This window comes from Megalobrama amblycephala, linkage group LG11 (assembly GCF_018812025.1).
Source record: "Megalobrama amblycephala isolate DHTTF-2021 linkage group LG11, ASM1881202v1, whole genome shotgun sequence".
NCBI classification, from domain to species: domain Eukaryota; kingdom Metazoa; phylum Chordata; class Actinopteri; order Cypriniformes; family Xenocyprididae; genus Megalobrama; species Megalobrama amblycephala.
In genome coordinates, this window is record NC_063054.1 from 12,439,806 (window position 1) to 12,464,842 (window position 25,037).

The 25,037-nt window shown below is 39.0% G+C and overlaps 2 protein-coding genes across 2 annotated transcripts in view; one reads left to right on the top strand and one right to left on the bottom strand.

Moving 5' to 3' along the window:
- Positions 1-25,037, bottom strand: part of nt5dc1 (5'-nucleotidase domain containing 1) — an 82,111-nt gene that overhangs the window by 51,077 nt on the left and 5,997 nt on the right. Inside the window, exon 6 of the mRNA XM_048206172.1 lies at positions 24,933-25,014. Coding sequence (XP_048062129.1) covers positions 24,933-25,014 — 82 coding nt within the window. The remainder of the gene's footprint in view (positions 1-24,932; positions 25,015-25,037) is intronic.
- Positions 20,435-24,539, top strand: col10a1b (collagen, type X, alpha 1b). Its single transcript, XM_048206171.1, has 3 exons — positions 20,435-20,567; positions 20,954-21,077; positions 22,151-24,539. The coding sequence occupies exons 2-3, from the start codon at positions 20,969-20,971 to the stop codon at positions 24,019-24,021; spliced, it is 1,980 nt and encodes a 659-aa protein (XP_048062128.1). The 5' UTR covers positions 20,435-20,567; positions 20,954-20,968; the 3' UTR covers positions 24,022-24,539.

Sequence of the window (25,037 nt, forward strand, 5' to 3'; positions counted from 1 at the left end):
AACTCTAAATGGGCATTGCGAGACAACCATGTGACTGGACACTATAGAGCAAAATTGTTTACGGACAACCCAAATGTGTAAACAAACACAGAAGCTAAATGGTAGTTAAGTATCTTGTTTAAAACTTCCACATTTATTCAAGTATTCAACAAACAGTTAATTGTCCCAGGATACAAAAGCAGCACATCAGCCAGAAACAACCTTGGCGCACAAAACAACCCAGTAACGGCTGCTGGACATGTGAAGTATCCATTTTGGCAAACAAGATTCATCAACACTATCTTTAAGAGTTCCTGACTCTAGCCCAACATACCCTCAATCATTCTTTTGTCAGACAAGTTTTCATTTATGCAGTCTCTGGACTTTAGAAGCTGGAGGGTTGGTCCAAAACAGAAGGGGGAAAAAAAACTTCTAAATTTCTAAAAAAAGACATTTTTAATTTCACCTTTTTAACATTGTCAACTTTTCCGAAGTATTCACTTAAGTTTCTTCTTAAATAGTAGACCTAAGGAAATCAAAGTAATGGCCAAAAGAAAAATAAATCATTGATACAGACAATTTAATTCCACTATTTGTCTAACAGATGGAAAAAGTTCTTTTTACTGCTTCAATGAAGATAATTTCCAAGTGTGCAAAATCAAGAACAAAAAATAAACTAAATCTAGTCAGCAATTTCAAGGTTTCCAGAGAATAAATACACATAAGCACACACACTATCTATACATCAATATAATGTTTGCTGCTCATATCTCTCATTATCTTAAAACTGTACTCAGCTGGCCATATTTATTAAACAGGTTTGTATAGGTTTATATGAAAATGGTTTACTTTTTCATCCAGTTTAGTGGAACTTAATGATAAATCAGAAATCCATCCTGCTCGTGTTTCATGAATAAGGTTTCATGCAAGTGTTTATATGAACATGAACCTGTGTTTTTGTGCAAGTAATGTTTCCTCTGCACTTTGAACTGCTACCATGCCAAGCAGCTCCTAAGATGAATGAACATTTATGTTTTGAGGACATGTGGGTCCTCTTTAACTTGGGTGGGCAGTCACATGTGTGTGGCAGCCCTGTGTTTAGAAACTGAATGAAGAGTAAAGACAGTGAACCATGACACCGTGGAAGATGTACTATTGCATAACCCTGCAGAGAGATGGACCCTGCCATCCTATGCTGGTCCCTAGTAATGCAGAATACTGAAGAGCATGCAAAGTAAATACACATCTGATTAAAATGGCACACCCTGATAAATGCAAGAGCTTTTCAAAATATCTTAATATCTGAAAGCGATGAGTGGATGGCACATCTGAGCCTCAGTTCCTATTCTGAGTGTCTGGATTGCTGGGTTAAGCTTCTGGCTGTGATTTGGCATAGTTTGTCTTTTGATCCCTGTAATTGCAACAACTCTATGCCTGAAGCTCTTCCGTCAATCTCTCCATCCATAAAATTACATATGCCTCTTAGTGGCACACTGGGTTTATTAAAATGTTAAACTTATATCTATCTATCTATCTTTATCTTTTCCACTATCTTTAGCTTTTCCACACTCATCAGCCTTTCATTAGTCTTTCTTTTCTCTAGACATCATCTGTTTCCCAGAACTCTAAAAACAGCCAGCCAGCTCTTCTTAAATGAACAAACAAATAAGACTAGAGACATGTCTAAAAACAAAATTTCTACATGAACAGTCAATTGTAGTCTGTCCTCCCTTTGCTCCTATAAAAGTGAATTTTTATAGTTTTATTATAGTTCTGTTGTGCAGCAAAGATTGTTGAGCTTCACAAAATAGAAAGTGGCTGTAAGAAAATAGCTAAAGCATTGAAAATCCCCATTTCCACTATCAGGGCAATAATTAAGAAATTCCAATCAACTAAAGATGTTACAAATCTGCCTTGAAGAGGACATGTGTCTAAATCGTCCTAATGTGAAGTGAGGAGGAACATTTGAGTGGCCAAAGACTCTCCAAGGATCACAGCAGGAGAATTACAGAGATTAGTGGAGTCTTGAGTCTCAGAAAGCCTAAAAAATTTAGCAAACAGCACCTACATCCCCACAAGTTGTTTGGGAGGGTTTCAAGAAAAATCCTCTGCTCTCATCCAGAAACAATCTCCAACATATTCAGTTGTCAGACATGACTGGAACTTCAAACGGGACTGGCTTCTATGGTCAGATGAAACTAAAAAAAAAATAGCTTTTTGGCAGCAAACCCACCAGATGGGATTGGTGCCCACATGGATAAAAAGTACCCTATGCCCACGGTTAAATATACTGCTGGATCTTTAATGTTGTGGGCCTATTTTTCTGCTGGAGGTCCTGGACATGGATTCTAGCAAATACCAAAAGATAAAAAATCAAAACCTGACTGCTTCTGCTAGAAATCCAATAATGGGCCGTGGTTGGATCTTTCATCAGGACAATGATGATCCAAAAACAAAAATCAAAATCAACACAAAAATGTGTCACTGAGCATAAAATGAAGCTTCTGCCATGGTTCCCTTGAAGCTTCTGCCAAGTTTCCTGACCTGAACCCTAAAGAAAATGAGTGGAGTGAACTGAAGAGAAGAAGCATCAGCATGGAGCTGGGAATCTGAAGGATCTGGAGAGATTCTGTATGAAGGAATGGTCTCTGATCTCTTGTCAGGTGTTCTCCAAATTCATCAGGCATTATAGAAGATGACTCAGAGCTGTTAATGTGCCCCCACTTTTAATTGTTTTCCTTCAATGAAAGGTTATAATTTTGTGATTTTTTTTTAATGAAAGATCAAAAGGATAAACAATGCAGATTTATTTTTACAGCCACCTTTGCTCATAATTACTAAGGGTGCCAATAATTGTGGAGGGCACTGTAAATGGAGTAATGTGTGAAATATGTTATGCCCACTGTTACCCCAGTTTTTTGGAACCGAAAGATGAGGTTATCCACTTATCCGTAAACCTTCCCGAGTATGTCTCATAACCTGCTTTCTGGAATATGCCCTGGCACCAAGCCCACAATGCTCAACATCACCAAATCTCTTTTATTATTAAATTGTAATGTTGACATGCATTCTCTAATTGTATTGGAGATACAATTAGAGAATGCATGTCATTCTCCAACATGTATTGGAGAAAAACATTTATTTCATAATGTGAGATTGAAAATTGGGAATGTTGGACAATAAATATATAACAGAAAATAACAGCTTGTTTTTGCAATGTTGTATGTTAAAGCAAAAGTGTCCAAAAGTGGGAATTATGTGATAACGTACACAGCAATGCATCATGTATTATAAGATCATTATGTTTGTAGCGTGATCCATTAACACGTACAATATAGCCTATTTCAATTCAGATAGTGGAGTAATACTATTACTCCACTAGGTCTGAAATATATTGTTCGCTGCAAATATGATGATCTTAAATGTATTAATTATTCATTTACTATTAATAAATGTGTAAAGTTGCATAAAATGGAAATACTCAAAGTACTAAATTACCTCAGATGGTTGAATGGTTGGATTCCATAACTGGAAAAATAAAACATATATAAGACAATACAACATTTACTGTAGGTGCCATACAATTTACGGATGACTTCATTTAAAAAACTGTTCTATTGCGCTTCTGATTTGGTTGTGAAATTTTGCTGATGCTGATTTTGGGTACGTAAGATGTGAAGGATTCTATGGTCCAGTTAGTATTTTCACCCCATAATGGCGGCCGACTGTTGCCCAAAAAGTATCAGAGTGTCGCCTCTTGGGTTCTATACTCTTTGCCCAGAGCGTGACCAAGACGATAGCCCTCAGCAGATTTGATGGAGGGAGGAGCCATGATGGTGACTTGGCAGGCGAAAACTTGGGGACAACCGACGGAAAGGTAGCTGTTGGAGAGGTGCCCCTCTCACAGCTGTGGAGCTGAGGGAGTGATGGGATGCAGATGACCTGGGCGTACTCCCCCCAGGTCAGGGGTAGACACTCTCCAGACACCTGATGACAGCCTCCCTCCTGGTAAGTTCTTTGGTGTCTGGGAGGTCTACTGAGTGGTAGTGGTTAATACAAAGATTTCAGCGTCTTGGCATCGTATGGGGAACGAACGTCGAGAAGGCACAACTGCAGCGTGTAATTCATTAAAACATGGCCACTCCGGGCCAAAGAAGTGAACTGTGAACACAAATCCAGGTAGGTAAAGAGAGATGTAACAGTAGCATTAACGAGACCAGACAAACTAAAGAGGAACACACATGAACTTGTATACAGACGATAACGAGGTGCACACACCTGTCCTGAGCACAATGACAAATCAAATGAGTTACTATGATAACTAAAGACTAGTGGGAACTACAACAAAGGAAAAAGCAAACTGAATAGAAATAAACTAAGAGTCCATGAAAATTAAACTAAGAATAACTTAATATCTACACACATTGTAGATATGCATTAAAAAGTTGTTGTTTTTTGACATTTTCTATATAATGCATTTCTATAATAAACATACAAATGTGAAACATCTCACCATACAAAAACGTGGAAGCAAAATTGCTAAACATAAAAAAAGCAAGCACATATTTTTTTTTAGGTTCAATCAATGTTTCCTATTTAGTGACATATTTATCAACCAAACAGTTTCATCCTAACCCTAACCCCCTAATAGCAACTATAGTTGACAAGAATAGTCAACTAGAAGAGGCCTACTCGACCAAAATTTTTTTAGTCAGTCACCCAAAAAAAAACAAAAAAAACAACTTGTTCGTTAACGGCGGGTCCTTGTGGTAGTTACAGTATGTCGGGCAGGAACTTAAACCTCAAATTATGGCTCATCATTTGAAACATATGTAGTAGCAACTTTACATGGCCACTCGCTAACGTTAATCTAGATAAATGTGCACTATTGGCGTTTCACACTGCAAGCTTGAACGGCGTGTGAGCAGTGCGTGCACGTAACTACATTGTCACTGCAGCTGCAGAGATGCGCGAGTATTCACACTGGAAGTGTTTGTACAGCGCCACAACAGTGGCTAGAACACATAAAGTGAGCATTTCTTTACAAAGACAGCTATAAATTTGTTTTTATAAGTTGGTCATTTATAAACTTGTTAATCTTGAAAGCTACAGAGGATCTTTTCGTCGACTGAGAAACCAAAGACTGTTACTGAGTTTTTGAAATGACCCCTCCTTCACAGCTCATTTCGAGGGAACGCCTCCCAAAACTCGTGCACGAGTATTGGAACACGAGTGTTTACCACCGGCATTCGCTGTGTCATGTTAGTGGATTCATTATGTCGGACTCACCGCAGGTAACTCATAATCTGCAGTTGTTACTCCTGTCTCCTGACAAAAACATTGCATGCGGGGCCTGTGAAGTGTGGAAAGTTACTGGAGCGCGCAGCCACGCACGTCTCTCACAAGGAACGTCATGGCAGTGATTGACAAGCCAGAGGGCCAATCCGCGCACGTCTCTCACAAGGAACGTAATGGCAGTGATTGACAAGCCAGAGGGCCAATCCTTTACGCGATGATCGCGTAAACGATTGGCTGATGTTTTTAAGGCCCTACCTCGTGCACAGATTATGTATATTAATATTATTCCTTTCAGTGCACCTAATAAATAGTCTTTTATCAGTTAGTAAAGACAGTTTCAAGTAATATTGCAAAAATGTATAAAACAAAACATCCTCTGTAGCACCTTTAACATGGAGAGGTGTACAACATTCGCATATAAACGTAAAAAAAAAAAAAAAAAACACGATCACTTGCATTTTTTCTAATAACAGTGGAAACAGCTAAAAATACTTTATTATTTAGTATAAATACTTTAGTATACTTTACTAAAAATAATTTTTGGTCATTAAGATAAGAGTAATACATCATTCGAAACTTTACAAATTTATTTGTGTAAACTCACAATAACAAGAAAATGTTGTGCCTTTATAAAATAAAGGAAACAAACAGGATGCACTTTCTGATGTCTCAGTCTCCCAAAACTGGAGCACGTATAAGCTACTTGCCTCACAGACATAAATATATATATAGAAAGCTTGATGGTTCGTTTAAAAGCTCTACTTTTAAACGAACCAATTCAAATCGAAAAGAAATACTCTCTGCTTATGTAATCCGTATGAAAGGAGCATTTCTCTCTATAGGCGTGTTCACTATACTGCGAAGATGGTGAAGCAGCATCGTCAACTTCATCTTTGCAGCCGACAATGACTCAGAAAACACTAGTTTATTAATAAATAATTAAAATGTCTCCTTGCTATTTTTTTCATGACATTCATGATCATTACTTTTGTCTGTGCTTTGCGACAAGCTTTATGCATGAGCTTGAGCCTGGAATAGGCTATATTTCGCCTAAATAATGCTCATTATGGTTTAGTATTTTCCCCAGTATATATTTAAGTAAGTAAATTAATATAAATGTGCAATTAATTAAACCCTTAGCATTCCTAATGTCTTTTTTTGAATGGTATTTGTACCACGGGTGGTACGGTGGAATGCTCGGGGGCAGTCTTAGCAATCTTTAATCAAAATAACTTCCTCTTCCTCTTGCAACATCTCTTCTCTGATGACGTTTACTGGCGCGAGGGCAGGACAACCTGTCACTCACATGAGATAAACCTAATAGCAAACCACAACTAGCCAACCATCCGAATCAATTCCCCATGTACAAAATAAAAGTACCATCCTACATGTATTTTTTGAGAAGCTATTTCTCTTGGATTTATGTCACAATAGGGAAGAAAAGCCTATCGCAACTTCCATTTCATGCAAACTTTAAAGACTAAAGATTATACATTAAAAACATTGCACAACTGCCCAGTAGGTGCCGATATGCAAATGAATGTAAATCGCCATTAAAGTGCCCCAATTATGCCTTTCTTAAGGTTCCTAATATTGTTTTGGGAGTCTCCTACAACAGGTTTACATACATGCAAGGTCAAAAAACACTTTTGTTTTCTCATTATATACATTTAATTTCACCTGAGTTTTCTGTTTTGTTAATGATTCGTTAGAAGCAGTTCAAAGTATCAGTCTCTCTAAACCCCGTGAGCCTACACTGCTCTGATTGGTCAGATGGCCAAATCCTTTGTGATTGGTCTACTGAGCGCACCGCATGCCCATTGCCATAACTGAATGACAGCTATCAATTTGCAAGACATATACAATGTATGGACAGAAAAGACGTCATAGCAGCGTCACGGATATACTTTTTGTAGGTGCACCTGTGGGAACTGTATCAGAATGCCAAGCGAAGCTGAAAACTTCTAAACATAAGATAAACATTTAGACCAGATGTGTACAGACTTTTTCGTCATAACTATTAACAAAGAAAAATGTCTATATCATTGTTTGACATTAGAATGGGTGTTTACTGTTTACAGAGAGAATACTTCAACTAGTTAGCGCGGACTAGCATCTTAACATTCTATTACAATACAGATAGAGCTCCACTCTACTGTAATAATAAAAATGCAGTGGAAAAAAATAGTTTGTTTTGTATGTTGTAAACTCCCACGTTAGCCAAGCACAAACATGAATAGCTGATAAAGCATTAGACTTTGTAAACAAAAGTCGTGCTCCATCCTTGATCATTACTCCAAGTAATAAGACAGACAAGCTGCATTAATCGACAGATTTTTAGACAAGATTGGACCCACATCTGAATAGCAGAACTACAGAAACGTTAGTTAGCTGGTAAGCAGGAGACATACAGATGGTGTACATTACACAACATAACATACAAAACTACGAATTTTGAACGATCGCTAGAAAATATAAAACATCAATTGTGACGTCACAACGAAATGGCTTGGGATTCGTTTTTACAAACGACTAGCTTAATTGACCCAGAGTCGACTCTTACTTTTGAGAGACAACTTTATATACGGTGCACTTTCAGATTTAAAACTTTGCAGGACGTTTCATTCACTTAGAGCTATGTTACACACTACATGAAAGGTAATTTTCAAAAATCCATAATAGGGGCACTTTAAACAAAAGTATGGGGTACTTAGTATTTGTGACTTCGGCTGGGTTTCAACTCTCTGTTGACAATGTCTTTGTTCACCTTGAATGAACTTGCTCCCAAACAAATTTTTGCAACTGATAACTGTGAGTAACCCTTTCATTTCTAATCTGCCTAATCTAGATACTGTACGAACAAGATACTATCCAGTCTTGGCTTCTTGTTTCAACCACATTGACAAACAACCAGTTAACATGTAACATGAGAAAACACATATTCATAAATCATCCAGTACACTGATTTGCCTTATTCATTTCGTGCAGAAAAAGCATCCTCATGCTCCATTGACTTGTAATGTCTTGTGCTTTGTGACTGCTGAAATCATGAGCTTATCTTTCTGTTTATTTTCTGTGAATACAGGCGGTACACCAGTGCTTGTAACAAATGGCCTATGAGATCATTTTTTACGAGACACTTCTACATGTGTATACTACTGGTTTGAGGCATTTTTGTTTTTGTTCCATAATTCAGGGGGTATAGTTAGACAATGGGATTAAACAGACGTATCTATGCAACTGTTGGGATTCAACACAGTGCAAGCAAACATATGGAAATCACACGGTATCACATATGGAAACTGACAGTGATGTATTTTACTATATATAGGAGCTTTGTAAATGAGCATTAAGTTTTTCCAGCACCACCTCTTCACTCAAGACAGAAGCTCAGCGGAAGACCACATCAGAGAGGAGGTAGATTACCTCACCAGACAGCAAAACTTAAACTCTTGACGGCCCTGGGTGAACCACAGGAGCACTCATTATGGGAACCCTGTCTGGTTTGCTTCTGGTTCTTGAATCAGACACATAGTAAGAGATTAGATTGTCAAAGTTTTGGTATCAATATGTAGGGAATTTTTAGTGTAACTTTTTATTAAGGGTGTAGGGCAGATACAGATCATTCACAGCTCATTGTGGTTGATAAAGATAGCGACAATTTACTTTTTTTACTTTTAACCCCCTACAATGGAGCTGTGATCTAATAAATGAAAAACTACTCAGTGGGACCCTTTCTCTGAGTATTTATGATCATTAAAGCACTAAACAGAATAGAATAACAAACTTTAAACATATCTAACAATAATTTAAACCAAATTTAAATGTGGTAAATGTAACAAAAACAAAACAACAGGTTCAAACACTCACTGGAAGCAGGGATTAAAGTAGAAGGAAATTTTATTTAAATCCACCAAAACAGAAAACTATGTAAATCGCAAGAGAAACAATGCAAATCAACAGCCAAAACACGACTAATACCAGAAAGCAGAGTATAAATCACCAAACGAGGAAACTAGACAATGCACACCTAAACAAAAAAACAATCAATCAATGTTTACTTACAGAGCACATTTAAACACAACCAAGATTGACCAAAGTGCTTTAAAAAAACTAATACAATGAATAAAAGATTATTTAAAGCAAAAAACAAAATAAACAAACATAAGCAATCAACATTATGCAAGGGAAACCCAGGATAACATACTAAGAAGTGTTAAAAGCCAGGGAGAATAAATGTCTTGAGATAAGATTTAAAAGTAGTAAGAGATGGGGCATGCCTAATATAGAGAGGAAGGCTTTTCCAAAGTTTTGGTCCAGCTGTAGCAAAAGCATGATCATCGCGATTTTTAAGTTTAATTCTAGGAACTGTAAGTAGGCCAAGATTGCGAGATCTCAAGTTTCTAGATGGGGTATATGAAAGCAATAGGTCAGTTAAGTATCGAGGTGCCAGGTCATTAAGTGCTTTGTAGACAAATAACACAATTTTAAAATCAGTCAAATACTTGACAGGGAGCCAGTGCAGAGACATTAAAATTGGTGTTATATGGTCATATTTTCGCTTCTTAACAACGCAGTCTAGCGGCTGCATATTGGACCAACTGCAGACGAGAGATGGAGGCCTTTGAAATGCCATAATACAGCAAGTTATAGTAGTCAAGCCAAGATGTTACAAAAGGCATGGATTGCCGTTTCGAAAATGCTCCTGGATAAAAAGGGCTTAACTTTACTGAGAAGGTCAAAGTTGGTAAAAACATGACTTGACAACAGAGATGATCTATTTGTCAAACTTTAGACTGTAGTCATCAATAGGATGCACAAATTCCTGGCACACTGTGTATTACATGAAGCGAGAAAGCAGAGATCAAAATGAAAACATTTTCCTTAGGGCCAAACATAATTTCAGATTCAGGAGTAAAAAACTGCTTTAAAGCCATGACTTCAGTTCGTTTAGGCAATTTAACAACAGAATATTTATCGTTGTGCTATAAGGGAAGATCGATTTGGGTATCATCGGCATATAGATGAAAGGAGATACCACATTTTTCAAAAATAGAGGCCAGGTGAAGCAAATACAAGGAAAACAACACAGGTCCAAGGATTGATCCCTGTGGAACACCACCGCCAAGAGGTATGTTGGAAGATGAGTAATGCCCCAGATGTACAGTGAAACACCTACAGTATTTGACAAATAGGAGCCATACCACTGTAATACAGTACCATGAAGTCCCACACAGGACCCTAGGTGTGACAGAAGTACGTTGTGGTCAACTAAGTCAAATGCAGTGCTTAGATCTAAAAGGACCAAAGCCATGAATTTCCCTGAACCTGTCGTGAGAAAGATGTCATTTGAGACTCTTAAAAGAGCAACTTCAATGCTACATAGAGCTTTAAAACCTGATTGAAAAACTTAATTGATGGAATTGTCTAACAAGAAGAATTGCAATTGGGCCAGTACAGCTTTGCATGATCCATTCAGATACAGTATCTCACAGAAATGAGTACACCCCTCACATTTTTGTAAATATTTTATTATATGTTTTCATGTGACAACACTGAAGAAATGACACTTTGCTACAAATGTAAAGTAGTGAGCGTACAGCTTGTATAACAGTGTAAATTTGCTGTCCCCTCAAAATAACTCAACATATAGCCATTAATGTCTAAACCGCTGGCCACAAAAGTGAGTACACCCCTAAGTGAAAATGTCCAAATCGGGCCCAATTAGCCATTTTCTCTCCCCGGTGTCATGTGACTTGTTAGTGTTACAAGGTCTCAGGTGTGAATGGGGAGTAGGTGTGTTAAATTTGATGTTACCGCTCTCACTCTCTCATACTGGTCACTGTTCAACATGGCACCTCATGGCAAAGAACTGAAAAAAAGAATTGTTGCTCTACATAAAGATGGCATACGCTATAAGAAGATTGCCAAGACCCTGAAACTGAGCTGCAGCATGGTGGCCAAGACCATACAGCGGTTTAACAGGACAGGTTCCACTCAGAACAGGCCTCGCCATGGTCAACCAAATAAGTTGAGTGCACGTGCTCAGCGTCATATCCAGAGGTTGTGTTTGGGAAATAGACTTATGAGTGCTGCCAGCATTGCTGCAGAGATTGAAGGGGTGGGGGGGTCAGCCTGTCAGTGCTCAGACCATACGCTGCACAGTGCATCAAACTGGTCTGCATGGCTGTCGTCCCAGAAGGAAGCCTCTTCTAAAGATGATGCACAAGAAAGCCTGCAAACTGTTTGCTGAAGATAAGCAGACTAAGGACATGGATTACTGGAACCATGTCCTGTAGTCTGGTGAGACCAAGATAAACTTATTTGGTTATATGGTGTCAAGCGTGTGTGACGGCAACCAGGTGAGGTGTACAAAAACAAGTGTGTATTGCCTACAGTTAAGCATGGTGGTGGAAGTGTCATGGTCTGGGGCTGCATGAGTGCTGCCGGCACTGGGGAGCTACATTTCATTGAGGAAACCATGAATGAGCAGAGCATGATCCCCTACCTTCGGAGGCTGGGCCACAGGGCAGTATTCCAACATGATAATGACCCCAAACACACCTCCAAGACAACTACTGCCTTGCTAAAGAAGCTGAGGGTAAAGGTGATGGACTGGCTAAGCATGTCTCCAGACCTAACCAGACCTAAACCTATTGAGCATCTGTAGGTCTCTAACATCCACCAGCTCCATGATGTCGTCATCGAGGAGTGAAAGAGGGCTCCAGTGGCAACCTGTGAAGCTCTGGTGAACTCCATGCCCAAGAGGGTTAAGGCAGTGCTGGAAAATAATGGTGGACACACAAAATATTTGGGCCAACTTTGGACATTTTCACTTTCAGGGGTGTACTCACTTTTGTGGCCAACGGTTTAGACATTAATGGCTGTGTGTTGAGTTATTTTGAGGGGACAGCAAATTTAGACTGTTATACAAGCTGTACACTCACTACTTTACATTGTAGCAAAGTGTCATTTCTTCATTGTTGTCACATGAAAAGATATGATACAATATTTACAAAAATGTGAGGGGTATACTCACTTCTATGAGATACTGTAAAAGGCAGGTTTGAGATGGGCCGAACATTAGGAAGAGATGTAGGATCGAGATTAGGTTTTTTTAAGGTATGGTGTTACCACAGCATTTTTAAGGCAGGCTGGAACAATGCCAGTAAGTAAGCGTTTATTAAAGGTCCCGTTCTTCGTGATCCCATGTTTCAAACTTTAGTTAGTGTGTAATGTTGTTGTTAGAGTATAAATAAAATCTGTAAAATGTTAAAGCTCAAAGTTCAATGCCAAGCGAGATATTTTATTTAACAGAAGTCGCCTACATCGAACGGCCAGTTTGGACTACATCCCTCTACTTCCTTCTTTAATGACGTCACTAAAACAGTTTTTTGACTAACCTCCGCCCACAGGAATACACAAGAGTTGCGTTTGTAGAGTGTGTTTGTCGCCATGTCGTCGAAACGCTGTTATTTTCATCCCGCAGTCCAATCACCGGGTCTGATTCCGGCTCAAATTGATAGGGTAAAATTAAAGACATGTTTACAATAACACTGAGCGCGTGCATCTCCATGTTATGGTAAGAGGCGTGACCTTTCCGGGCAAGATGCGCTCAGAGCCATAGAGATGCGCTAAGCTGCTGTCGAATCACAACACAGGAACCGCTGGCACAATCAGAACTCGTTACGTATTTCTGAAGGAGGGACTTCATAGAACAAGGAAGTCATCAGCCCATTTTTATGACAGTGGAAACAGCGGTATACAGATAAGTAAATTATGCGAAAAATACTGTGTTTTTTTACACGCGAAACATGAACACATGTTATATTGCACACTATAAACACAATCAAAGCTTCAAAAAACCACGAAAAACGGGACCTTTAATTAATGATAACAGACCCGGACCAACAGCATCCACAATAGTTTTGAGGAAATGCGGAGGAATAATGTCCTGTGGGTATAATGGAGCCCTATCATACAACCGGCGCAATGTGTTTTTGCTAGGTTCAGCCTGACTTTATCATTTTTTTATCATTTTTTAAATTATCATTTTCACATCCAGTGCCCATAGCGTTTTAATAGCAAATGTTCGGCCATAGGCGTGCTGGACTGAAAACGAGGTGGGTTCAGGCGCATTGCTGGCGTGTTGCTATTTTGAAGCAACTGAAAACAACTGTGCCATTGAAGAACAACAACCTGGTCTAAAGTCAATGGTGCAGTATTTTTTCATTATTTAAAGGGTGCGTTAGTAATATGCGCCTATAGGCGGGTGCACAACGCGTGTACACTCTGCTTGTTACTCACACAGGTGAGTAACAGGTGCAGCGCACAAACATGCCAAATATTAAAAATAAAAGGATTCCAATGTAAAAGATTTATTATTGTGTACATAAAGATAAAAATGCCTACATGTCATAATGGATAGTCATTGCATGTATCAGAATGACCTATTTGCAGTAATGACGAATGAAATTGGCTAATTATTTGACCAAACGTGGCAATACATGCCTTAACTGCACCTGCGCCATGCGCTTCAGACCATGCACACAAAAGTGCAAGCTGAGCGGCTCAAACACAGACCATCTAGAGGAGAATAAAGGAACATAAGGCAAAGTATATCCATTCTGAGACATCTGAGATTTAATAGTCGTGAGCTGGGTCATGGGCTGATTTCTGAGTATGGGACAGAGAAGGATACAGGCATATGATCAGAGAAATTTGTGTTGCTAATTGCAATGTCCAAAACAGACAGTCCGTGAGTTAAATCAGGTCCAGAGTATGGCCATGTAAATGTGTGGGGCCAGATACCCACTGAACAAAGTTAAACCACTCAATAAGATTTAAAAACTCCATGGATACGGTTTTAGACAGACAACAGACATGATTTTTAAAATTCCCAGCAGCAATATTTTGTCATGAGCAGCAATAAGATTCCCTGCAAATGCAGCAAATTCGTTAAGAAAGTCCATGTTTTGCTTGGGTGGACGATACACCAGAGCAACAGTGACAGAGTTTAGCCTACTAGCGGTATTTGAGATAATGGCACCACAAAACTGCAATACAAGACAGTAGAAAGATATCGACAAGGAAAAGTGTTTTTGAAAACCGTCACTAGACTCTCTGAGACAGCTCTGAGGTACCAGTTCAGCAAGCGAGCATAATTCACAAGGCTTAATCCATGTTTCTGTAACACAAAGGAAGTACAATGCTTGCATGGTAAAAAGTTGTTTAAAATGAAAGTTATTTACCAGGGACCATGCGTTGATTTTTCCATTTTCAGTACCGCAGATGAATCACTTTCCAGCTGTATTGCTTGACACAGCGGTCGGAGATTATGGAGATTCACTCCGCCACAGTGGATATGAGGATTCATCCCAAAACGATGCATGGACGAGGAAACGGGGATACTTGCAAAAGGCCACTGGACTTGAGACTCAGGAAATGCCTTCCTGCACCGAATCCATGGACCAGCTGATCTCCCCACGAAGATGATAGATGCTGTGTACCGTTCTCCCATGTTGATCCAGTTTTCAGTCGTACAGCAAAGCCTCCCCATTTACCACGCCTCCTCTGGCGCTTTCTTCTAGGTCGATCTATAGGACACCTACACAGGTGTGCATGGAGGGGAATTGAAAATAGTGGGGGAGTAGACAAGGTCCACTAAATCAGCAACCGCACTACGAATGTTAAGCAGTGTAAGGCGGTCATAAACCAAGGTGGAATTACAATAAGTGATTAAAAAGGAGATAAATAAAAGAATAACAAATGCCAAAGGCAGAGACATAGAGGACAGCAGACAGCAAGCCAACACAGGCGCCATCTTGAATAATGAAAAAAAAAAAAAAATCAATCTGCAATTATGGAAAAGTTTGGAATAAAGATTTTTTTTTTTTTATGTTTTTGAAAGAAGTCTCTTATGCTCACCAAAGCTGTTTATTTGATCAAAAATACAGTAAAAACAATATTAAATTTCCACAAAAATATTTAGCACAACCGTTTTCAACATTGACAATAATAAAAAATATTTGAGTGATCAACTGAACCATTCACTGAAAATTATTTCAAAAACATTCCTTAAAGGAAACAAGTCGCTGAAACTTATCTTTGATGTTCATACATATATCTCATATAAAACACATTTTTCTTATGTATATGTACTGTTTGAGACATTTCTATCATCTAAATCCAAAATGATGAAAACAAAGAAAAAAGGTAACAATAAATTTTCATTAGTTAACTACTTTAGTTAACATGAACTAAGAATGAATAATATTCTACAATATTTATGTTGTAGAAATATTTCTATAATATTTCTACAGCATTTATTACTTAGTTAATGCTAATTTCAACATTTACTAATACATTATTAAAATCAAATGTATTTTTAACATTAATGCACTGTGAACTAACATGAACAAACAATGAACAGCTAAATCTTTATTAACTAACATTAACAAAGATTAATAATGTACTAACAAATGTATTGTTCATTGTTAGTTCATGTTAGCTAATACATTAACTAATGTTAAGAAATGAGACCTTATTGTAAAGTTTTACAGATAAAATAAAGTATATATAATTTACTAAATTATTTTTAATACACTGACAGGAGACACAAGTGAGGAGTCACAGAGGAAGGGACAGACAGTGAATTAAGAGGAAGAAAGACAACAAAGTAGAACAGGATGGAGAGAAAAATGAAAAAGAAATAATGTAATGTTGAAGACACGGAGACAAGAGGAAATGAGGGAGAGGGAGCAGGTTATGGAAAGCAGAAAGACAGAAAAGGAGGCTGAGGGAAGGAACACAGGAGACACAAAGGGAAAAGACTCAAGGTGATGATACATGGGACAACTTTTTGAGCAATGTTGCCGAGCAACGTTGCTTGGGCACTTTCCCACTGAGAATGAGCAACAAATTTATATCTGGATACGTTAGATCGGTCGTGGGCAATTTGAGATCCTCCAATCAGAATGTTAGCAGCTGATCACGTGACCGGTTCGGAGATTTCAGAAAAAATTCAAACAAGATGGCGGCCTCTCAGCGGCAGTGGAGCGGAGAAAAGGAGTGTGAACTTATATCTTTTTACGCTAGTAAGTTGTCATGCGTCAACCCAAAACAGGGAATTTACTTCATATATTGCTTAAAATACCAACAACTGTCCAATGTAATGCGTGTAGCTGTAATTAAGCCATTGAATGTTTTCAGTTAAATACTAAAAAGACGGGATCTATTTAACGTCTGTAGTAGCGTAGAACTCGCTCTTCTCCCTTTTCCTATCACAAATCAGATTGGAAAGGCATTTATTTTTAATAAAAATGAAGGAAATATATGAAAAGTTGAAATAAAGTGCCTAACAAGTGTTTATAATAAAGTATTTATTGGGTTGGCAATAGATTTTCTCCTCTCTGATTAGTTGCTGCCAACTGTCCATTGCCCTAATTAGTTGCCCTGTGTCTCATCAGGTTGCCCATTGACGGCAACATTGCCCAGCAATATTGCTCAAAAAGTTGCCACGCGTATCATCACCTTCAGAGAAATCACAGGAATAAAGCAATGCTAGATGAGACAAAGCTGGGAGGAGGTGACAGGAGGAGAGAAGAGAGAGTGGAGAGGAGAGAGAGCTGATGACAGTCAAAAAGGCACATATCTACATTTGATCCAGCCAAATTTAAAAATAAACAGCTAACAGATGAAGAGAAGTACTGACTTCTAAACAATAAATGGTTCAAACACAACCATAATTACCCTAAAATAAAGTTTGGTAAAAAGCAATTATGCTACAATATGAAGTGGGAGGCTTGGCTTAGATATTCAGTTTCAGAAGATTCCACCTACTGTGCTATTTGTACATCATTTAGCAAAAAAACCAATAAACACATTTTTCATAAACTAAAGATTTCGTGACGGGAAAAATGAAGCGGGGAATCATTTCAGGCAACAGAAAAGCATTAATTCTGTTCTGAGCAATGCTTATGCAGAGAAGGTTAGTGTGAATCGCAAAGCTCTCCTTTCCATTCTGCTATAATCAATCTGCCAAAGAGAAACATAGCACTGCTTGGAAAACAGACAGGAGAAAGTGAAGATGGCAACCTTTAATCATTTCCTCACATGGAAATCTTCATTTGACACCACACTGAAACATCATCTTGAGACTACAGTTGTCAAAAGTACCGATTTTGGTACCATGTCGGTGCTAAAATTTTAGAAAAGGGGAGGCTTTGAGCACTGTTGTGCGGATTCGTAAACACCTTGAATTGGCCACTGTGTTCACATGCCCATTGGCAATCCATGCTTTGAAGCTGAGATTCAGGAGAACATAGTTAAGGAAATAAAAAGCCAGGTTTTTCAGTGGGACGAACAACTGTCTGTCTGCATTTGCTACATCAACCATAACAATGGAGCTGAAATACGCAGAGTTCTTGAGTATATGTCCCCTTGCCAAACAAGATGCTGCATCTATTACAGAAGCCATCCGGTCACAGTTGAAGAAGTGGGGTCTGGAGATTGAATATCTCAGAGGGCAGGGCTATGATGGAGCCAAAACCATTAGTGGACATGTGAATGGAGTACTAACAACGCATCCGAAAGCTTTATCCACAGGCACTATTCACAAATTGCTGAAGCCACGCACTATACCTTGTGGTTGTCCATGGATGTTCTGATATCCCCCTAATAAGAAACACCATGGCTACCATTGAGAATGTTGCAGCATTTTTCTCTGCATCTGCTGTTAGGATGAACATGTTACAAGAGTAACCACAAGGAAGCAAGGAAACACAGGCTAGTGACAAAAGAAAAACAGGAGGCATCCCACTCATGTCCGACACACACTGGGGGAAGACAGTAGGTGCTTTTCTGGATCGCTTCAATGCAGCCCACTCCGCCCTCATTGAAATAGAATCACAAACATCATCAAACTCCAACAAGGTCAGCAACCTACGACACAGTACAGAGTACACAATTGTCTCTGCTGTCACAACAAACAAAATTCTAGGCTACATACAGCCACTGACTAAAGAGTTACAGTCAACAAATATGGATCTTATGACTGCCTACAAAGAGGTCATTTCTACACTAAGGAATGAGGAAGGCTTCCATTAAATTTATGCAGAGTCAAACTGCCAGCACGATTGATGTGGTTCCAGTAAAAAAACATGTGACCAGTAGGCAGCAAAACAGAGAGAACACACCCTTCACAGTTAATAGAAGAACATTAAAGACTCAATCTGTTCTACCTTTTTATTGACCATGTGACAAGCCAACTAAACAACAGGTTGGTGGAAAACTCTGAGCCAGCTTGCTACATACCTAATACCTTCAGCTTTGTCAAAACTCACAAAATAAAAGCAAGAAATTATGGTGTCATGGTACAGATAAGACCTCCCTCAGCCAGACTCCACTGAGCAGGAGATTCACAGATGGAAGGTAAAGAACCAACTTCAAACAGTGCTGGCATCAACAGCAATGACGTGTGCACACTCATGTCTTTTGCATCATTAAAATGTGATCAATTTATGTAAACATCAAAACATTCATCCATTTCTATTACTTTAAATAATTTGGAAAATTAAAGTTATTAAGCTACTTATGATGATTTTAGAATTACATAATATTCTGTCAGAGCTACAGCCCTGTAGACAGCATTCTATCATTTTTGAGGTCCTTTCCTGAACCTGTTCCCTTCACTCCTCTGCTACTGCTTCCTGTCTCTCTCAAACTGTCCTATTTAAAAAGGCAAAAGCCCAAAAATATAACTTAAAAAAAAACTCTAAAGTGTTCCAGACCTGAAAAAATGGAACACAAATACATATAAACAAACACACTCCTTTGAGCCGCACAAGCAAATGCTTCTTACTGAATCATGAAAAAAAAAAAAATTTAAAGAATGGAATGCTTAAAATCGATAAGCCAACCAAAATTGTCATCAAAATAAGTAAACATGCACGCCACTGTGCAGTCTTCTCTATTGGTTCAAGAGACAGTATCAGGAACAGACTAAAAGAGAGACTTCCAAATCTTGAGATCTGTTATTTTACTAAATGGGGTTGTTGGGAGGACCATGGTTCTGCTGGTGGTCAGCTGTGGGTCGCAAAACTGAGCAGCTTCTGAATCAGATACTCAAAAAAATATATATATTATTAAAACATACCGGATGCAAGGAAACCATGCAAAATGGCAAACCTTCTTGCTTGCTTTTGAACTTACTGAATAATAATAATAAAAAGAGTCAAAATAAACTGGTGCAAACCAAGATTATCATCATCTGCCAATTAAATATAAGACCACTAAATTATTACATAACATTTCATATTAAAATAGTAATACTTCCATGGTGTTACTGTAAAACTTTATGGTAAGATTAACTCATTTTAAAATTGTGTGAAAACTCCACAAAGACAAACAGCACAGGCAAATGATTGGAACATGTAATTGACAGCTATGAATTAACCGTAATTACAAGTACAGAATTCCACTTCAACAGTTTCATTTCTTTGACACTTTCCTGTCATCAAAGTTCTAAAAATAACCTTAATCATGACCCCTGTCATGTGGTGCATATTGATGCACCCCACAGTTCCCACATGAGGACAAAAAGGACTTCAATTCTGCCCTCTGCTGTTCTAGAGTAGAATTAACCACACTTCCACACATATTCTGAGCTGTGGTTTGACACTGATCTTGAGATGTTTTAAAGAATAAATCTAAAAGGCAAAAAAAAAAACGAAAAATAATAATAATAATAATAATAATACACAAACAAAGGCTATACTTCTAACCAGTTATCTTATTAATTTAACATTTCAGCAAAAACATTTTAATACCCATACGTCTTGCACCCTAACAATTTTTAAGGTATAGAAGGAAGGTTTCTATAACTTAATAGGGTATTATAAAAAGTATTATAAAATATTCACAACACTAAAATAAAAACCATATTCCCTTAGAGAACAGTGTTTAACATCCTTTATTGTTGTTTTATTTTTTAATTATTTATTTTTTTGCCTGTATGGATCAAAAGAAACCATGACCACAGATTAAAATAATGGGAACTGCCGAATTGCTATGCACTCACAAGGGAGTACCCTTCATTAAAACTGACATCACAGGGGGAGGGAGGGAGGAGATTTTGGGTGCTGCTGGAGAAGCAAATTTGGTATAAATAGAAGAATCCACTCCTGAGAACAGGAATTCCACGGACTTACAGGAGTTGGAAACTTACAAATACACAGATTGGCCGGGACAGCAGCAAGATCCCCTCTGACTTCTGGAGCTCCGGCCTGCTGGTGGGTACAGCCACTTGCTACTATGGCTTTCTGTAGCAACATAATGCTGGTTTGGGAGTGTGTGGTATGGGAGTGTGTGGTATTGCTGGAACGGGTGTGAGGAAAGGATCATTTATATCCTACATTGTATGCATGTTAGTGAGTTCCTGGGCCACATTTATGAAGTCTGCGATTTAAAACAGGAACTTTTCTGAGAGTTTATAACCATATACTTGATGATTTCTTTAGTAATTTGTTATTTATGTTCATTTTATACAATGTGTTTATATATATTGAGACAACATCTTTCGTTATAATGCCAATTTTTCAAGTGCTATGAGGAGATGTTTGTCCTCATTTATTTGTCACTCTTTCATCATTGCTCTCATTTCATAATTTCTTTACAGGCTTAGCTTCAGAGAATGGACCTCAGGGTAACAAGCATTCTTCTTCTCCTTGTGGTACTGGCTGAGGCGACTCCTGACAGATACTATCATGTGAAGAAACAGCCTTATCCTACAAAATCTCACAGTGAGTTTACTTTTGGTCCATATATGCTTAATGCATTTCATAACTGTAATATGGAATGAATCAGAATATGTATATAGAATAACAGCAGCAGGTGCACCATTAAGAGACAGTAAACTAAGGGAGCTTGGGGTACATAGGGTGCCTAATACATGTACATATATACAAATGAATATGAAATTAGATGAACCTCTTTGCCACAAATGATCTCTCAGTCACTCAGGTAATTTGTGCATACACAAAGTCAACATACATCCAACAACTCTTTAGATATCTAGCCCCTCTTTAATTGCCAAACTGCATTTATTGCCCAGAATATGTTAACTTCAAATAAAGTCCTTGTGCACAAATACTGTTAGTTAATTACTTTCTGTTGGTATACACCACAACATATACAATTTAATACTTTAGAAAATTGTAAAATCACCAAAACAGATGTAACCACTTTATACAACAGGCATTCCCAAAATAAGCCACACTGTTGTGTTAAATTATACCATTAGTTACTGGACAAGCACACTTTCAAATTGGAGGGAAAAAAGGCTACTCCCTGTGTTTTCTAGATTGTCAAACAATCCAATCCAACTGTGCAGCACCTATGACTACATATAAATGTATTAAACAAATATTTTAAACCAAAATATACTTATGCAGCAGTTTTTATATCATGATAATCATAATACACATAATATATTTAGTTCAAGTACAAAAAGGTGCCTGACTACAGTATCACTTGCAGTTTGGGATGTCTCTTGTCAATCACTCTTGAACCAAAGCGTACTGCAAATTACAAACATTATCTCACACACGTTTGTTTCAGTATATTAGTGAGGATATCCATTGTTTTTATATCAGGTTGATGTTTTCTATCTCGACCCCTACCCCTGAAAACAATTTACAAAACAATTTTTAACTTAAGATTTAAATAAAAATATATACATATAGCTTGTACAATTTACAAGCCATTTTAACTATTTAGGTCTAACAGACCTCAAGCAATTTAAGAAGTTTCATTTTAATTTTCAAATTATGCAGAGTTGTGTATGAATTACCTAATATTTTTATCTTATTTTTAGCTGTTGCTGGTGAACCTGGTATTCCAGGTTCCCCAGGTGAACCTGGCCCCCCCGGCCCACCTGGCCCACCAGGATTTCCTGGAAAGAATGGTGTTGGACTCACTGGTCCGATTGGTCCACCTGGACCACCAGGTCCAGCAGGATACTCCTCACCTGGTAAACCTGGAAGCCCAGGTTCACCTGGAAAACCAGGTACACCTGGATTTCCAGGCGAGAAGGGACATCCAGGACCTGTAGGACCTCAAGGTGCAAGAGGAGCGCCAGGATCACCTGGAAACCCTGGACCTGCTGGCCTTTCTTCTCCTGGAAAGCCTGGACCACATGGTCTTCCAGGAGCAATAGGCCCACGTGGAGAACCTGGCTTAAAAGGTCATCCTGGAATTCCTGGACTGCCAGGCCAGAAAGGAGAACCTGGCCATGGTATTCCAGGAGGACCTGGTGGCCCAGGTCCAATGGGCCCTCAGGGGCCTTCTGGTCAGCCCGGTCAGCCTGGAATTGGAAAACCTGGAGCAACTGGATATCCTGGAGAGCCTGGAAAGCCAGGAATGCCAGGTAGGGATGGGTCACCAGGTCCTATGGGCATACCAGGACCAAAGGGTCATACAGGGGCACCTGGAATAGGAGCACCAGGAAAACCAGGCCAGAATGGCGCTCCAGGTCTGCCTGGGTCAATGGGACAAAAAGGTCCTCAAGGACCAGCAGGACAGCCAGGCGCTCCAGGTCTGCCAGGTACTGGCAAACCTGGATCATCTGGACTTCCAGGAGAACGTGGAGTGCCAGGAACCCCAGGTACAACAGGCCAAAAGGGAGAACCAGGGCCAACAGGTCACACAGGTCAGCCTGGTGCTATCGGCCCAATAGGTCCACCTGGTCCTCAAGGTTCTAGGGGATTTCAAGGAGAAGCAGGTCCACAGGGAGCTAAAGGTGACATTGGTATGGTTGGGGCACCAGGCCCAAGAGGTGCAAAGGGTGAACAAGGAGCACAAGGCTTCTCAGGAAAACCTGGTATTCCAGGTGCAGCAGGTCCTCCAGGCCCAATGGGCCATATGGGACATCAAGGTCCCAAGGGCGAAGCAGGATTTACTGGTGCTCCAGGTATCCCAGGTAGCAAGGGGCCACCAGGTGATAAGGGACATCCAGGACATCAAGGGCCACCAGGTGGAAGGGGTGAAAATGGTATCCCCGGAGCAAGAGGACCAACAGGTCCAGTAGGACCGGCAGGTCCACCAGGGCTTAAGGGTCATCCAGGACTTCCAGGCCCCCCTGGCCCAGCAGGGCTCACAGCCAAGGGAATTTCTGGACCTCAGGGTCCTCCTGGTATCCCTGGTGCCAGAGGTCATGATGGTCTCCCAGGTCAACCAGGACCTCCTGGGCCCCCCGGCCCCCCAGGCGAGATTGTTTACCACCATGAGAAAAGCATGCCAATTAAATCCCATGAGATGGTAATGCCTCTTAGTCACGAGCTGATAAAGCCATCCATGTCAGCATTCACAGCTCTTCTTACCACAGCTTATCCTAATGCAGGAACACCAATTGTATTCAACCAGATTGTGTACAATGGAGAGAACCACTATGATCCTAACTCTGGCATATTCACCTGTCAGGTTCCAGGACTCTACTACTTTTCTTTCCATATGCATGTCAATGGAGCAAATGCATTGGTAGCACTTTACAAAAACAAAGATCCAGTCCTGTTCTCTTATGACGAGTACAACAAAGGTTTCCTTGACCAGATGTCTGGCAGTGCTGTCCTTATGCTGGATTCCCATGACACAGTGTACATCCAGGTTCCAGATGACCAGTCCAATGGCATTTATGCTGATGATAATGTTCACTGTTCTTTCTCTGGCTTTTTGATTGCCACAACGTGATAAACACACTCAAGAAAACCTCAATCTTTCTAATTCAAAAATTGTCTGCATTTATACTCATGTTCATGTTGCCCTGAGATAAAGTCATGCAGAGTAGAAAATGAAGACTAATTTAGAAAAAATGTCTGTAGCTTGTTGATCTACATAGACCTACTTGTATGGAAATATTTCAATAATCTCAATTAGTATGGAACACCAGTAAAAATTATCCAAGAAATTAGACAACAGATATATTGCATTTGCCTAGAACCTGAACTGATGATTATGTATTGAAATTGTGTTGTTTGTTTGCCTTTTTCCTGTGCCCACGTTTTAGCATAAGGATCCCGTGTTTAGTATGCTTTGAAGACAGTCTCTTAGCAGACAAAGGCCTCTTTAAGACAAAGGAGCTAGTTTTGAATTAAATGGATTTCAAAGTGAATAATAAAAATTATGAGTTTTTTTTTCTTCTTGTAACTCTGTAATGTCACAAGGTGTGTATTATAATAATCAACACAAATAAAGTTTCAGTGCCAGTGTTGCTGTTTGTGTTTGACTATAGTAAAAAGTTAAACTGTTCCCAAAAATAAGTGCTAATCCTAACCTTATCTTTGAACAACATAAGCAACAAAATCTTAGACTAAACTTAAAATGTAATTTTGATAACAAATTGAACCCATTATAATCAGTGATATTATCTACACTGAATGAGTCTTAGCACCGCACGACAATTCCCGACCATAAACTGATACTTAGTTCTATTTCTGACAAACTTCAAGAGCTTGTGCTTCTTTTGACACAAAGAACAAATGGATATGCAATGTCGCTTTGTTGCATCTGGTGTAAGACCTTTATAGTTATTATACAATATCAGAATTTTAAAATACTGATTACAAATAGTAAGATGGTATAAAAGGGCTTTTTCTACATACCCCGAAATGCAGATGTGTTGTAATTATGGTCAATTGCAGCAACAATGTCTTTCCAAAAGTCAGATGTGATTTCGGCTCCTCGCTAGGGTTAAAAAAATGTTTTAA